Genomic DNA, 15,711 nt, shown 5'->3' with positions numbered 1-15,711 from the left:
TTTTAAATGCATAGCTGCTCCAGGTGTTTTTATTTTTTATTTTATTTTTTTTTTTAATTTTACTTTGTCGATATACATTGTAGCTGATTATTGCTCCCCATCACCAAAACCTCCCTCCCTTCTCCCTCCCCCCCTCCCCCCCAACAATATCCTTTCTGTTTGCTTGTTGTATCAACTTCAAATAATTGTGGTTGTTATATCTTCTTCCACCCCCCCCCCCCCGGTTTGTGTGTGTGTGTGTGTATGTGTGTGTGTGAATTTATATATTAATTTTTAGCTCCCTCCAATAAGTGAGAACATGTGGTATTTCTCTTTCTGTGCCTGACTTGTTTCACTTAATATAATTCTCTCAAGGTCCATCCATGTTGTTGCAAATGGCAGTTATTTCATTCGTTTTTATAGCTGAGTAGTATTCCATTGTGTAGATGTACCACATTTTCCGTATCCACTCATCTGATGATGGGCATTTGGGCTGGTTCCAACTCTTGGCTATTGTAAAGAGTGCTGCGATGAACATTGGGGAACAGGTATACCTTCGACTTGATGATTTCCATTCCTCTGGGTATATTCCCAACAGTGGGATGGCTGGGTCGTATGGTAGATCTATTTGCAATTGTTTAAGGAACCTCCATACCATTTTCCATAGAGGCTGCACCATTTTGCAGTCCCACCAACAATGTATGAGAGTTCCTTTTTCTCCGCAGCCTCGCCAGCATTTATCGTTCATAGTCTTTTGGATTTTAGCCATCCTAACTGGGGTTAGATGGTATCTCAATGTGGTTTTGATTTGCATTTCCCGGATGCTGAGTGATGTTGAGCATTTTTTCATATGTCTGTTGGCCATTTGGATATCTTCCTTAGAGAAATGCCTACTTAGCTCTTTTGCCCATTTTTTAATTGGGTTGCTTGTTTTCTTCTTGTAAAGTTGTTTGAGTTCCTTATATATTCTGGATATTAATCCTTTGTCAGATGTATATTTTGCAAATATTTTCTCCCACTCTGTTGGTTGTCTTTTAACTCTTTTAATTGTTTCTTTTGCTGTGCAGAAGCTTTTTAGTTTGATATAATCCCATTTGTTTATTTTTCCTTTGGTTGCCCGTGCTTTTGGGGTCGTATTCATAAACTCAAACACAAGGACCATATGATCATCTCTATAGATGCTGAAAAAGCATTTGATAAAGTTCAGCACTCATTCATGACAAAGACCCTCTATAAGTTAGGTAGAGAGGGAAAGTATCTCAACATAATTAAAGCCATATATGACAAACCCACTGCCAATATCATCCTGAATGGGGAAAAGCTGAAAGCTTTTCGTTTAAGAACAGGCACTAGACAAGGATGCCCACTCTCACCACTCCTATTCAACATAGTGTTGGAAGTACTAGCCAGAGCAATCAGAGAAGAGAAGGAAATAAAGGGCATCCAGATTGGAAAAGATGAAGTCAAACTGTCCCTGTTTGCAGATGACATGATCCTATATATCGAACAGCCTAAAACCTCTACAAAAAAAACTCTTGGAATTGATAAATGATTTCAGCACAGTAGCAGGATACAAAATCAACACACAAAAATCAGTAGCATTTCTTTTCTCCAATAGTGAACATGCAGAAGGAGAAATCAAGAAAGCCTGCCCATTTACAATAGCCACCAAAAAAATAAAATACTTAGGAACTGAGTTAACCAAGGAGGTGAAAAATCTCTATAATGAGAACTACAAACCACTGCTGAGAGAAATTAGAGAGGATACAAGAAGATGGAAAGATATTCCATGCTCTTGGATTGGAAGAATCAACATAGTGAAAATGTCCATACTACCCAAAGCGATATACAAATTCAATGCAATCCCCATCAAAATTCCAAAGACATTTTTCTCAGAAATGGAAAAAACTATTCAGACATTTATATGGAACAATAAAAGACCATGCATAGCCAAAGCAATGCTGAGCAAAAAAAATAAAGCTGGAGGCATAACACTACCTGACTTTAAGCTATACTACAAAGCTATAATAACCAAAACAGTATGGTACTGGCATAAAAACAGACACACTGACCAATGGAATAGAATAGAGAATCCAGAAATCAACCCACACACTTACTGCCATCTGATCTTTGACAAAGGCACCAAGCCTATTCACTGGGGAAGGGACTGCCTCTTCAGCAAGTGGTGCTGGGATAACTGGATATCGATATGCAGGAGAATGAAACTAGATCCATACCTCTCACCGTATACTAAAATCAACTCAAAATGGATTAAGGATTTAAATATACACCCTGAGACAATAAAACTTCTTAAAGAAAACATAGGAGAAACACTTCAGGAAATAGGACTGGGCACAAGAAAAAACTTTTGGGCCGAACCCGTGGCTCACTCGGGAGAATGCAGAGCTGGGAACACCGAGGCCGCAGATTCGGGTCCTATATAGGGATGGCCGGTGCGCTCATTGGCTGAGGGTGGTGCAGACGGCACCAAGCCCAGGATTCCGATCCCCTTCCCGGTCACAAAAATAAGAAAAAAAATACTGATAAATAAATAAATAAATCCAAAAAAAAACTTTTACCTGTAATTGAAAGTTTTAGTTTAAATCTGGATTAGTGTTCTACTGTGCCATTACTAGCAGTGTGAACATAAACAAGATTGTTTAAGTCTTTGATTTTCTCATCTATAAAATGGGATGATATCACAACCTAATTCTTTTGATCATAGTATTAAAAAATATAATGTGTGCAAAGAGCTTAGCGTAGTTCCTGGCACATGGAAAACGCTCAATATTAGCAACTATTTTATTTTTATGATCCCCATGATTACGAACTTAAATGAGCAATTACTTTATTAAATGGAAATTTAAACAATACTAATCATGCCTAAGTGGCTTCTCCCATATTGAGGAAACGTTTTCAGGTTAAACATATGTTTGTTGATAGAGTAAGAGCCATCTAATTCGCAGCTGTCTCCTCTGAGATACCCTCACGGTGAGACATCTGCACTGCAGATTGTGTGTCCTCCTGCCTGGCCACGCAGCCTGCCTGAATGACTTGGGAGCCAAGAGAACCTTTCGCAGTGTGGCTCACACTACAAAGCGTGCTCCTCCTCTGAATTTCCCTCCCAGCCCTGTGTCTAGCCTGCCTTGCGGCTTTTTCATTCTTCTAACGTAGCTAGTACTGTGTCTATAAGTGGATTTTGATATTGTCTCAACATGTAGCCAGTTTCTTTGCTTCTTGTAGCATAGGCAAGGCAAAAAGTTCAGAGAAAAAGAAGTGTCAAATGAAAAATCAAGCTTAAAAAATTTTTTGCCACATTCAGATAGCTCTCCCATTGCTTAGTACATTGTATTCTGTCCCGCCATTCTCTCTCAGTTCTGAAGTGGAAAATGTCATCACATATTTCTGGCCACACAAGGAAAAATATTTTTTTCTACGTTTAAGAGATCAATGTTCCTGCAGATAATTGTATCAAGTAGACAATCAGATAAAAATCTTTCCTAGCCTTAGTGCTTTCTGCACTATCTTATAGTTATGTAACTGGTTTACTAAACAGACTGAACTCTACTGTAGAGTTTAAACATAAAATAGTTTTATTACCCTTTCACCATTGCTTTCTAATATGCTCCATCTTATTTCCAGCCTCAGACCTAATTACATCCCAAGCACTTTTCTGTACTAGGGTAGTCTCATTGTTAGATATTTAAAAATCCTAATTTAATGTGTATAAAAACTTTAATCTCACATCCAATTCCATGCTCTCTTCTTCCATCCCGGCACAGGCCTGACCCAAGAGCTATAATTTGTCTTGTCTTCCTCTTTTCCACTTCCTCCCCAATCTTCCAGCTGTCGCTCTGGCACTTCCCAGGTCAGACAAGAAGAAAGGAAAAAACTTATAATTAGATGGTACATTCATCGTTGTCACAAGAGTGTTGAATGCTCTATGTGATGGCATTTGACTACATGCTGCTTCTTTCTCTTGTGGGGTTCCCTGGGTTCTTTGAAGACACTTACCCTCTAGAAAGCAGCTTTATTGGGTATGATCTCAAGAAGCCTGCTCAAGCCTACCTTCCATAGTGTCCACTTGGCCTACAGTAACCATTTCCCATCCCTGTCCTGCCAAACTCTAGAAATATAGGATGTTCATAAGAACTATTTTGACCTCTGCTCTAATGGCATAGTGTGGGACTGGGGCAACCAACAAAAGTCTGAAGCTCAACAACATCCAGGCAGGGAGCTGAAATGCTTACCTCACACCCCAGCTGGATGTGGTTTACCTTCAGACTTTTGTAGGTTGCCCCAGTCTCACACTATGCCATTAGAGCAGAGGTCAAAATAGTTCTTATGGACATCCTATATTTGGACAGATCACCTAGGCAACAAATCAACAGAGTAACCATTACTCTTTCAGAGGGAGAGAAAAAATCTAGGGTTATCAGTGGTGGGAGGGGGCGGGAGAGGGGTATAGGGAAAGACTGGACAAGGGACATAAAGAATAAGTACAATTTGTAACAATATATATGCTAGTAATATTGATTTGATCAACATATGTCAACATTGACCCCCCAAAATAAGTATAATCAATTATGATTCGATAAAATAAATAATAAATAAAAATACATAAATAAAATAAAAAATAAAAACAACTCTCTACAGTGGTTGTCTTGCTCTTCCCTGTATTGAGCTTGACAGGGAATGACTCTCCCACTTCTCCATTGACCGGGTTGCAGAGAAATGACACAGCACAACCATCTTCTAAACTGACAACCTCAGCATTCCTTGGGATATAATAATGTACATTATTATTATTACACACACACGCACACACACACACACACACACACACACGCAAGTTGGAAAGGGGTAATGGAGAAGGATCATAAAATTGGTTCCCCTATCTTATAGCAAGTCTATGGTTTTCTCTAAGCAACCTCACTTTAGCATCTGAAGTTACATGTGACTCATTCCAAGTTCAGAAAAGACTCATTTAACTTCCTATTATAATTTCTTTAGTTGAACATTGCCTTCTAACTCCTGAGAGGATCTTTGTTCACACTTGTATCTTCACAGTTTTTGCCCATGGTAGTTACTTAGGAGAATATTTTAGTCCAAAAGTAATGGAAGATATACAATAGAATACAAGGGTACTTCAAAAAGTTTGGGGAAAAGTAGTATTAAAAGATAATAGGAATCTGTCCATGAATGTTCAAAGTATCTTCATGCTACTGTAATATAAAATGGACTGGAATAGTTTTCTGTGGGACTATGTGGATTGACTTAGTAAAAAGCATTTAATGGGGCTTTGAAGGCCAGGCCAAATAAGGCACAGGCAGAATTATTTACTGGGGGCAATTAGAAAACCCACAGCTGTCAGGCACTGGTGTGTAAACAAAGGCTATGGGGTTTTTAAAGGTCACTCCAGTCTATGTTTCTAAAAAAAAAATGTTATTTAGAAAATATAGAGCATTCAGCTGAAATAATTTGAAAAATCTAAAAGAAAATACTTTTAAATAAACATTACAGATGTCTTCAATCCAATAAGTAATTTAATTACATTAAATTTTAAAAATGATTTTTAGTAAGACTAGAAGACAAAAATCTTGGCAAGCAACATACCTTTAAGACCAAACTCAATTATTAGGAAAAATAGAAGATAACAGTATGGCTCATATAGCAAACACTATTTTTAAATCGTGAAACCACTTTGGTTCAGACAAGCATTTCTGCAAAATGTATTCAAGAAATAGGCAGAGAGGATAATTTTAACAAATGCCTTTCTGAAGGAAACCTGGCTAATCGTTCAGCATGTCCTTTCTGACGAGTAGCTTCTCTCTGCTGCAAAGATTTCAATGAAAAGGGAAAGATGATGAACAAAGTAATGAGAGAGCAGTAGAGTTGAGCATGAAAGATAAAAGGGCAAAGAGAGGTTATCAACCCAGGAGCGAATGTGAGACACTCCAGTTAGACTTTTCCTATCTCCCTAGTCCCCATAATACCACATACATGAGCCACATTCCAGTCCCTGTGCCAAACACTTGCCCCTCATTCTATCATTTAATTTTGTTTAATTTTCACATCAGCCCTCTAAAGCATGCCTCTAAAATGGTGTTTATTCCCATTTTACAGGTGAGAAAATATATGTATAGAGTTTAATAAATTTGCACAAGTTTATCTAGCAAATAAGTGGCAGAGCTGGGATTTTAACCCAGACCTTACTCCAAATATGATGCCTCCAAAGCAATCCCCTCTCCCCACCTACTCTCTTCTTCTCAACTTTTTCATCTCCTCTTTTTACCCACAAATCTCATTAAGAGATTATTTTATCCATTCTAAGCTTTTAGTTCCTTGAAAATCTGTATAAATAAAGAAAAGAGAACATGAGTTGAGGTAAACACCATTGACTGTATGTACTCACTTCCTGCGTTCTTGACTGTTGCTATTGATAAAAAGGTTCATAAATCAGAGAAATCTATTTTCTGAAATATTCTAGCAACCTCTTTTGCAAAACAAAAAGGGCATATTGCATAGATATCCTTTTTAAAACAAGCTGTGCCAAAACTGAAAACATAATTGCCATGGTACTACCAAAATAGTATTATCCAAATATCCAAGAAACTTATTCTATTTCACAATCACATGTGTATAGAGTTATGCTGAATGTTTAGCATCTAATATAGAAGACTTCATCACTTTCTATTTTTCAAATCTAAGTAGATAATAGTATTGGCTAGTCCTCATTAATTACAGTTCCAGGCACTGTGATAAATAATTATGAGCATAACCTTAAAAAATAAGTATTATTATTATCTCCATGAGACAACTGAAGGACAAAAAGGTTAAAAAATATTTTTAGCTGAGCAGCTAGAATGGTAGAACTGAACTACAAGCCCAGATCTTTCTCACTGCCGCAAGAATACCTTCACCATTTGTACCTACCACCTCATCTACCCTACTGATAAGAATAAAAGCATTGTTTGAACTCTTTAGGAAATATCACTGGTATTTTTTTTTAATTTTGGAAACTCTTTAAATTTTACCCTTTCTATAAACTGAGATTACATGATAATGAATTAATTCAAATATTTATGTGCTATATATTTCAATTTGGGCATAAAAAATTGTTTTCTAAATTTCCTTCCTGATTTCCACCATTACTGTATGTACAACCTCCCTTCCCTCTTTCTATTCCTCTGCACCTGTTTTCCCAAACCAGTCACTGGATAACCATTAAGCTCCTAAATTACATGCCCTCTCTCAGGTCTCTAATAAGCCGTATTATTTAATGAGCCATGTAAAGACTTACTGTGATAGAAATTGGAAATTTTTCAGGGAAAAAAGGAGATGGGTAAATGATTTTATTCTATTTTCTTTTGTTTGGTTGAATGCTAGTTAAGGCATATCATTAGTGTGGCTCACTTTGTTCCAACTATTATACTTAGAAAGAGTTTTTTTGATATTTGAGCATGCTTAAACTAAGGTTGTACACTATATTTTGGTCACTCTAAATGTTTGCAAGAACGTTAAGATGAAAAGAGACAGTCTATATTTCAACATGCCAGATAAGTCCTAAAAGAGCTAGCCATTGGTAGCTTGTAGGCAAAGTACCAATTACATTACCCATTCATGGAGGAGCATTGCTCAGAATGAAATGCAGAAGAATTGGAGTTTAACTTGCTAACCACGCATGTAAACTTGATTCTCCAAGCTAATATGCTCATGACATTTATCAGTTGCCAACTGAGGGAGAAAAAGATCTAGCTGCTTAATTCTAAATCAGGTTTTCATTAATTATATTGAAAATATATTTAGTTTTTAAGTCAATATGTATTTCTCTGAACTCAATGAAAGCATTTATTAGATGTTTGATTTATATTAATTTTATGCTACTAACAAGAATTATAGAACTTTTACACCAGAAGGGCTCTGAAAGATTAAGTCAAATCCCTTCATATCATGAATATGTTATTTTATAAAGGGATATAATTAAAATCAGTGGACTCCAAAGCATTGACTGCAGAGATAATAACTGTGTGCCACCAACTTGAAAAGGAAGTGAATGAGCATGGGCTCCACTGATCATCTGCATGTAATTAGGAAATTTAAGCCAATTAGAATTAAGAGTACCCAATTCAAACATTGTGACCATGACAACAAAACACAATGCCTGAGTTGCGGCTCTTAAAGCCTTAAGTTTTCTATTAGTAGTTCCTATTATATCTAGTAAGCTTTTTTTTATTTAAGAGTAGTTGGTACTTAGAACATTTACTATTAAAACACAATGAACCATAATGCCTCTTTTTGTATACATTAAAATTGGAAGTAAGGTAAGAAAAGGAGTATCTTATTTCTTTACATTAAGTTGAATATGAGCTATCTTGTCTTGAAAAGAAATTAGCAGCAGTAAGAAAACCTCAAAGACTGACTTCATAATAAAAGAAATTTTATTGAACTTAGGTAATTTGTGGAACATTTGGTGTAGAAATTACCACATATAATTAATCAAATAATAGAAAGCCTTATTTTTCTTTCTTAGTTCCTCAAAGTGCACCTCTTCACCAAAATGTTCATCCATTTCTTTTTAATTATTTTACTCAGAAAATTAAAACTTCTGAAAAATTTAAATATCTTTTCTGAAAAATAAAAGCATTATTGAATTGTGAAACAATAGTACCAAATCTTCAAAGATTTTGATTTCAAATAGTTACTTGTATTTCATTCTGCTCTTACCTTTTAAATTGGTTTCAAGAGATGCTCACTAGAGTCTAGAGCTGCTCTCCAACTCTAATCTAGAGGTTTTGAGCATGCCCCTTCTAGATGATGTTTGAAGGCTGAACAAAATAGAAAAGGATCTTCACTGCCTAATCTTTCCACAGAAATTCATGATCATAGGGATGATATCCTCAAAAAAGAGGATTCAAAGTCCTAAATTTAGGGTATAAACTTAGTCCAGTGTAATAGACAAAGTACTTGGTCTGGCAGATACTACTCATAATGTTATTTAAATGTGAGTTGTCAGAGATAAATGTGAAGAGTGTGTGTGTGTGTGTGTGTGTGTGTGTGTGCGCGCGCGCGTGCACAGGCACTTTAAAAAAAAGTGGTACTAAGAATAGCCATAATGACATAATATCAGCAAATTAACTTGCTTCAGTTACTCATTTGACTATGATGGTCATGACATTAAGACTCTGAGATTAGCTACTAGGGAATATTTGGAACTTTTGGATCCCTGTCCTTTTACACATACACTTAAACCACCTTCTTTCTTGTTTGCCTTACCCATACCACAGACCAGAAAATAAATTTAAAACTAGTACCATATAACAGACATGGTTTTTCAGGGATGGTTTTTCAGACATGGTGTCAAGGCATACTGACATGTCACTGGTTGTTACTTGTAGCAATAACTGTGACAACTAATAAAAATAAACTCACATTAACAAATGATTTGCTTTTTGTTCAAGTAAATTAGGATATATTCACAGTTATTGTTCCAATGCCATCATTTTTTCTCAGTTGAATTCCATGTAACTTCTTGAACCAGAGACAAAAAGGTATCCAATTTCATGTAATTCTGAGGGAATCCACTAAAGTGAACTCTACATATGAATAATCTTTAGTATGCAAGTAACTGTGAAAAAAGAAAAAAAGAGATTGGGAGCTACTGCTGTATATATCCTGCTGCTGTGTGATCCTATATTGGTAGCTACAAAATCTACATGAGCAAGAGAAGAATCGTGCTTATGGAGAAAAAAAGTGCCCAAAGATACAAAAATTGGGGCCCTGGATGAATAAAGGTCATTGATTTCAAAGGAGCAATTATATATTCACAGGCTTTTCTCTCCCACCTCCCCGACCCAGGGAGAATTTTTTTTTTTCCCCTTTCTGATAGTATATAAATTCCACTTCAGTTTTTCTGGTTTATAAAATGCTATGAGAATATCTACCAGTAATTAATAACCTCTCATCCAAGTAGGTAATACATGACAGTAAATTTATTGTTTATGAGTATATCAATATCATTTAAAAACTATATTGTGGGATAGAAAGGCAATGCTGAAGTGCAAAATTGCTCATGTAAGCTCATAGCCTGGAAAATGATTTCTTTTAACAGTTTTCTTCATTTAACAGTTCTTCATTTGAAAACGTTCTCTTTCAACTGATGATTTCGCGGTTTGGTGCATTGAAGGGGAAATTTATTTCTTTGACACATTTATTCTTGTAATAGTTATTCATTTGAAAAAGTTTCACTGAGTGCCTATATATTTTGCAGTTTGCAGAGAGATTGATTGTTGACAGATTTTTTTTTTTTTTTTTTTTTTGTACATTTATTCATTTAAGTAGGTTCTTACTCCGTGGAATTGTTACTAAGATTTCTTCAAACTGGGGTTTCCTGGGGGTTCTGGTAAGGCAATAATGCTAGTCAACTTGTGGATTTCCTGGGAGCTCTGGAAGCCCTGGGACAACAGAAGAGTCACATCATTAGCAAAGAGGAGACAAGTGAGCAACTTGAAGAACAAAATTTACTAACCATTAGTAGATGGCCTTGGCTATAGTGTTAATTATGATTTAGACATTGCTACCATGGAGCATGTACAAAGGAACTAGTTTGGGGATGCAGCATGTAGCCATGAAAAATGTATATCAAACTCTCCCACACAGATTTGAAAGCAGGGTATCTGTCACAAATACTTTAATATTTTATATGACTTCAATTTTAATATAACTTGAAACTCGCGGTTAACTTGTTTATCTCAGGATTTTACCCTACCTAACAAGGGTCATGATGTATTCTTATTCTAAGGGAATTACACTACATGTCTCTTTATTCTTCTCACTCTCAAGCCATTTGTATCCACAGTTCCAAAGACAGCACCCACCAATGTAAGTGGAAGAAGCGGAAGAAGGCATGAGTTAGTCATCGCCTGGGAGGTAAGACATCCTCTACTTGGGTGTCAGAACTGGTTAATTTCTTAGAAACTAAAGTGATACATCTGGTACCTGCCCTTGGTACAGAGAGACTGAGTAAATTTCTGTTTTAAAGAAGTTGAGAAACACTTTGAGCATGCATTACTCAGACGAGTGTTGCCAAAATGAAGCTTTCTTAGTGTCATACCAGGCCCCAGAAGACTTTTCTCCAAGTCTAAGGTATGCTTTCCAGTCATACAGACTATCTCAAAGTAAAGTTGGAATGATTAAAACACATCCTCTTGAGACCAGAAGAGAGGGCCTGGAGAGGCCCAATGGCCAGCCTCAACCCACCCCATCCTCTTACCAGATTCTTGACTCTGCCACAGGAAAGAATTCAAGGCCAGAGTCACAGCAGAAAGTGAAAACAGATTTAACATAATAAATAAGTGATACAGATTTCACAGAAAACATGTGACCTAGCTCCAGAGACTGAGCAGGGCAAGAGTAAGACAAAAGTAAGAAATACCCACTTAAAGTTTAGTACAAAGTGCAGGCTGGCTCAAGAAAGTGAGCAGCTGCTTGCTGAAAGTAAGACTGATACATAAAGAAAGCATACACTACTCAGCCCGTGAGATGCGGGTTGGCCCCAGGAAAGTGAGCAACAACCCCACCTCCTACCGGGAATCCACTTTTATAGTCTCGCCATCTAATACATATCCCTGCTATCTAATGGATATTCAAGTAAGGGGGTGGTTCCCTATTATGTAACATAGTCTTGCACACACTCAGTTGGTCCTTTAGGATATGTTCATTGGTCAAATTCTATCACATGCACCAAACACATTCAAGAATATTCTGGGCTCTTTAACACCTCTAGTGGAAAGTCATTCAAAGGATAAAATCAACTTTACGGAGCATACTTGGCTATTAGGGTTATATAACCTCTTTCTACTGAGCATGCCCAGGCACTGGGTTTGCATAAATTAGCCCCGGTGAGGTATCAATTTCCCCATCTGGTGCCAAAAATATGTCCAACAAGCAAGAGTAACTCTCCTCCAGGGGGAGGGCCTAGAAGAGGGGCTTGAGACCTTGGGAAGTGGCTTGAAATCCAGAAGTGTATCCTGAAACCCAAACCCGTTGAAACAGCATCTCCTATCTCACTCTCACAGATTACTTCAGGTGTTTGTTTGGCTTAGTGTGATATCCCATTATTTTGCAGTTAAGAAGTCCCTTAGATTTATTTGGAAGCTGAAACCATTGGGGACGAAGGAATTAACCACCACAGATATGTGGCACCACGCCTGGGTTATCTCATTTAACCCTTAAAACAATCCTATTAGTAGGGATGATTTTCCTAGTTCTACAAATTATGAAGCAGGCACTGTTTAAGTACCTTCCCTAGTAAACAGAATTGGAATTTTGATTACAAAATTTGTGGTCCTTTGTCTGCCTCATCATATGGCCTCCAAAGTATCTTTTTCACAGGAAAAGAGTGGGGGTAAAAGGGGTGTGAGAAGCACATTTATCTTCCATGAAGCAACTTTTCTTTTCTGATGTTAAATAACCTTATTATCAAATATAACCATGTAGCTCACAAAACTGAGCCTTAGAATATACAGAAATGGAGATGTCTGTTGGAGAGAATGGAACAAATCCCTGACAGTCTCTAATGGCAGTAATAAAATATACAGAAAGATTTCTTTTCCCAATAAGAAATCTTCATGAGCACATCATCTGTCCTATTCTTTTGTCCATTCTCCTTTTCTTCAATAAAACATCATATCTTGTTTTTGATTTCTGCAGAGGTATTAATTTCCCAATATCTGAATTTCACTGAGATCAGATCTCTTTAAATGAAATTGCCCTTCCCTGTAATCTTTAATACAATAAGCTTTGTCTCTCTTCCTCTACTCAATACACAGTTTTTCTTTGAGTCAAAATTCAAAAGAAAAAAAGATATTTAACAAATATTTATTATGTATCTAATATGTGTGAAGCATGGTGCTAGTTAATGGCTGTAAATTTGCTCCATTGACTAGTCAATCACAATTACTCCTTTCTATGGTGTGCAGTTGAAGCCCATTTGACAAATATAAATGTAAGCCGTACAGCACAAGAAGTTTCTTGAACAAAAACTATAGTCCAGTTTTTTTACTTTAGTAAAGCACAAAGGCAGTTGGAAAGAACACTAGAAGAAAGGTCTTACCTTAATAGCTCTGGATTTGCTGTGCAAAGGGCTCTGCAGAGCATTACCAGTGACAAGATGTTCCCAGCCACCAGACCATAGGACAGTTTTCCCCAACATGTTAAATTGTAGCATAGAAGCCAAGGACCTTCGTTTCTTACACATGACTAATTGGAGCAAATTTGTTTCACTTCAAGAGTTTTCAATACTCTTGACAGTTTTCTTACTTATCAACTGATGTATTTTAATTTTTTATCTATTACTTTTACAGCGTTTTAAGTTTCCAAAAACTGCCAAAGTGTCTGTGCTATGTTGGCTTCCTATGTAGTATAAAAATTTTAAATTCTCTTTTTCTCTAGTTATCCATAACAAAAAAATTAAGAGTTTGGAGAGTTTTTTTTTTTAAAAATTAATCACTTTGCTGACAATTAATTGCATGTTTCTTCTTTAGCCAGTATCTGAAGAGTTTCAGAATGGGGAAGGCTTTGGCTATATTGTGGCTTTCAGACCAAATGGAACACGTGGCTGGAAGGAAAAAATGGTGACATCCTCTGAAGCTTCCAAATTCATTTATCGAGATGAAAGTGTCCCTCCTCTTACTCCCTTTGAAGTGAAGGTTGGCGTTTATAACAATAAAGGAGATGGGCCATTTAGTCAAATTGTGGTCATATGTTCAGCTGAAGGAGGTCAGTTTCTTTATCCCTATTATTTTTACTCAACATATTAATATTTTATCTTGTTATATAAATAATGAGAAATTGTGCATATATTAGAAAGTACAAATAAGACAAAAGAGAAAATAAAACACACATAATCTTACTATACTTTTCAGATATATTTTTCCAAACTTTTTTCAACTTTTTATATAAAAAAATGATTATTCCATACATGTTGCTTTATGTTCTTCACTCCCTAACAATATGTGGCAAACAGGTTTCCATGATAATAACAATATAATTAATCCCTGCAGTGTACACTATTATTTGGATGAACTTTTTTTATAAATTTCTTTTCTTTTTTTTTTTTAATTTTATTATGTCGATATACATTGTGGCTGATTATTGCTCCCCATCACCAAAACCTCCCTCCCTCCTCCCTCCCCCCCTCCCCCCCAGCAATGTCCTTTCTGTTTGCTTGTCGTATCAACTTCAAGTAATTGTGGTTGTTATATCTTCTTCCCCCCACCCCCGGGTTTTTTGTGTGTGTGTGTGTGTGTGTGTGTGTGTGTATAAATTTATTTTCTAATTGACATATATAAATTGTACACATTTATAAGGTAGAGTTATATCTTAATACATGTGTACAATATGTGATGATCAAATCAGGGTAATTAATTAGCATATCCATATCACAAAAATTTATCATTTCTTGGTGAGAACAGTATTTGAGCTCCTCTCTTCTAGCCATTTGAAAACATACAATAAATTCTTGTTAATTATGGATGCCTAGCACTACTGTAGACCATTAGAACTTATTTTTTCCATCTAGCTGTAATTTGTATTCTGAATGGACATTTAACTAGTCCTCTGTCTTGAAATTTACATAATTTTATATTTTAAAAATATATATATGAAATAAATTTACATTTATGTGGCCAGTAAGTGTTTAATTCTAATCCATGCACAAAGCATTGTACTGATAAAGTATCAGACAGGGCTTTCTGTTGGAAGCTTTTCACACATAACTTCATTAAATCCTCATGACAATCTTCTGTAATAGATGTTATTATCTCTATTGTGCAAAAAGAGAAATTGAAATGAAATAAAGCTAAGGAACTTGCTAACAGTTACACAGCTTGTAACTGGGAATTCAAGCCAGGTCTGTCTAACTATTAAATCCTTGATTTTTCTACAGCATGCTGCCTTCATATGCATGTCCTCATTTAATTCTCAAAATACAACTACTAGGTGGGCAGTACCTAGTAAGCAGTAAGCCTATGTTACAGATGACTACACTGTAAAACTGTGACTTACTCATGGTCACAGTCAATAGGTGATGAGGCTGAAATTCAAACTCAGCTTTCTACACCAAAATCCTGAGTTCTTTTGGGTTTTAATACAAAAATGCAATTTTCTGAGTGAGACAAAGCATGATAGATTTAACCTTCTAAAGTCAGCTTTTCCTCTCAGTCCTTCCTCTATTCAACTGAAGAATTTCAATTTGCCCTACAAGTAAAAAAAAAAAAAAAAAAAAGGCTTACATTCCCTAACTTTACAAATAACTGAGAAAATGTTCCACCAAAAGCATTCATCTGATCTTCCAAATAGATATGGAAGCATGAAGCATGGTCAATATAAACTACCCCGTACTTCCTTTGTGCCCACATGGGTGACTTGAAAGCTCAAGAGAATTATTAATCTTTCAGTGAAGCTGGGAGCTTCATGGAGCAATATAAATAAGGTCATTTGAATATTGAAGAACAAAGGTAATGTTTGATTTATGTAAGTGTAATTTTTCAATAAAAACTGCCTTGCACTTTTATAATATAGAGCCAAATTGTGAAACAGAAGCAGAAATTTCATCATATAAGAATGATCAGGAAAGTGAAGAATCAAGTTAATGATAAGGCATCATAGGCTTTTCAATGAGACACTATGCACTTAGCATCTCAGGTTTCTAAATTATTTTCAGATAAAGCC

The 15,711-nt window shown here is 36.1% G+C and overlaps 1 protein-coding gene across 1 annotated transcript in view; it reads left to right on the top strand.

Annotated features, from left to right (window-relative positions):
- The window catches only part of CNTN5 (contactin 5), a 473,778-nt gene that overhangs the window by 413,567 nt on the left and 44,500 nt on the right, over window positions 1-15,711 (top strand). Inside the window, exons 17-18 of the mRNA XM_063094835.1 lie at window positions 10,838-10,908; window positions 13,524-13,758. Coding sequence (XP_062950905.1) covers window positions 10,838-10,908; window positions 13,524-13,758 — 306 coding nt within the window. The remainder of the gene's footprint in view (window positions 1-10,837; window positions 10,909-13,523; window positions 13,759-15,711) is intronic.

This window comes from Cynocephalus volans, chromosome 4, assembly GCF_027409185.1.
Source record: "Cynocephalus volans isolate mCynVol1 chromosome 4, mCynVol1.pri, whole genome shotgun sequence".
NCBI classification, from domain to species: domain Eukaryota; kingdom Metazoa; phylum Chordata; class Mammalia; order Dermoptera; family Cynocephalidae; genus Cynocephalus; species Cynocephalus volans.
The sequence above is the reverse complement of the archived record's forward strand: the minus strand, read 5'-3'. Positions and strand labels throughout refer to the sequence as shown.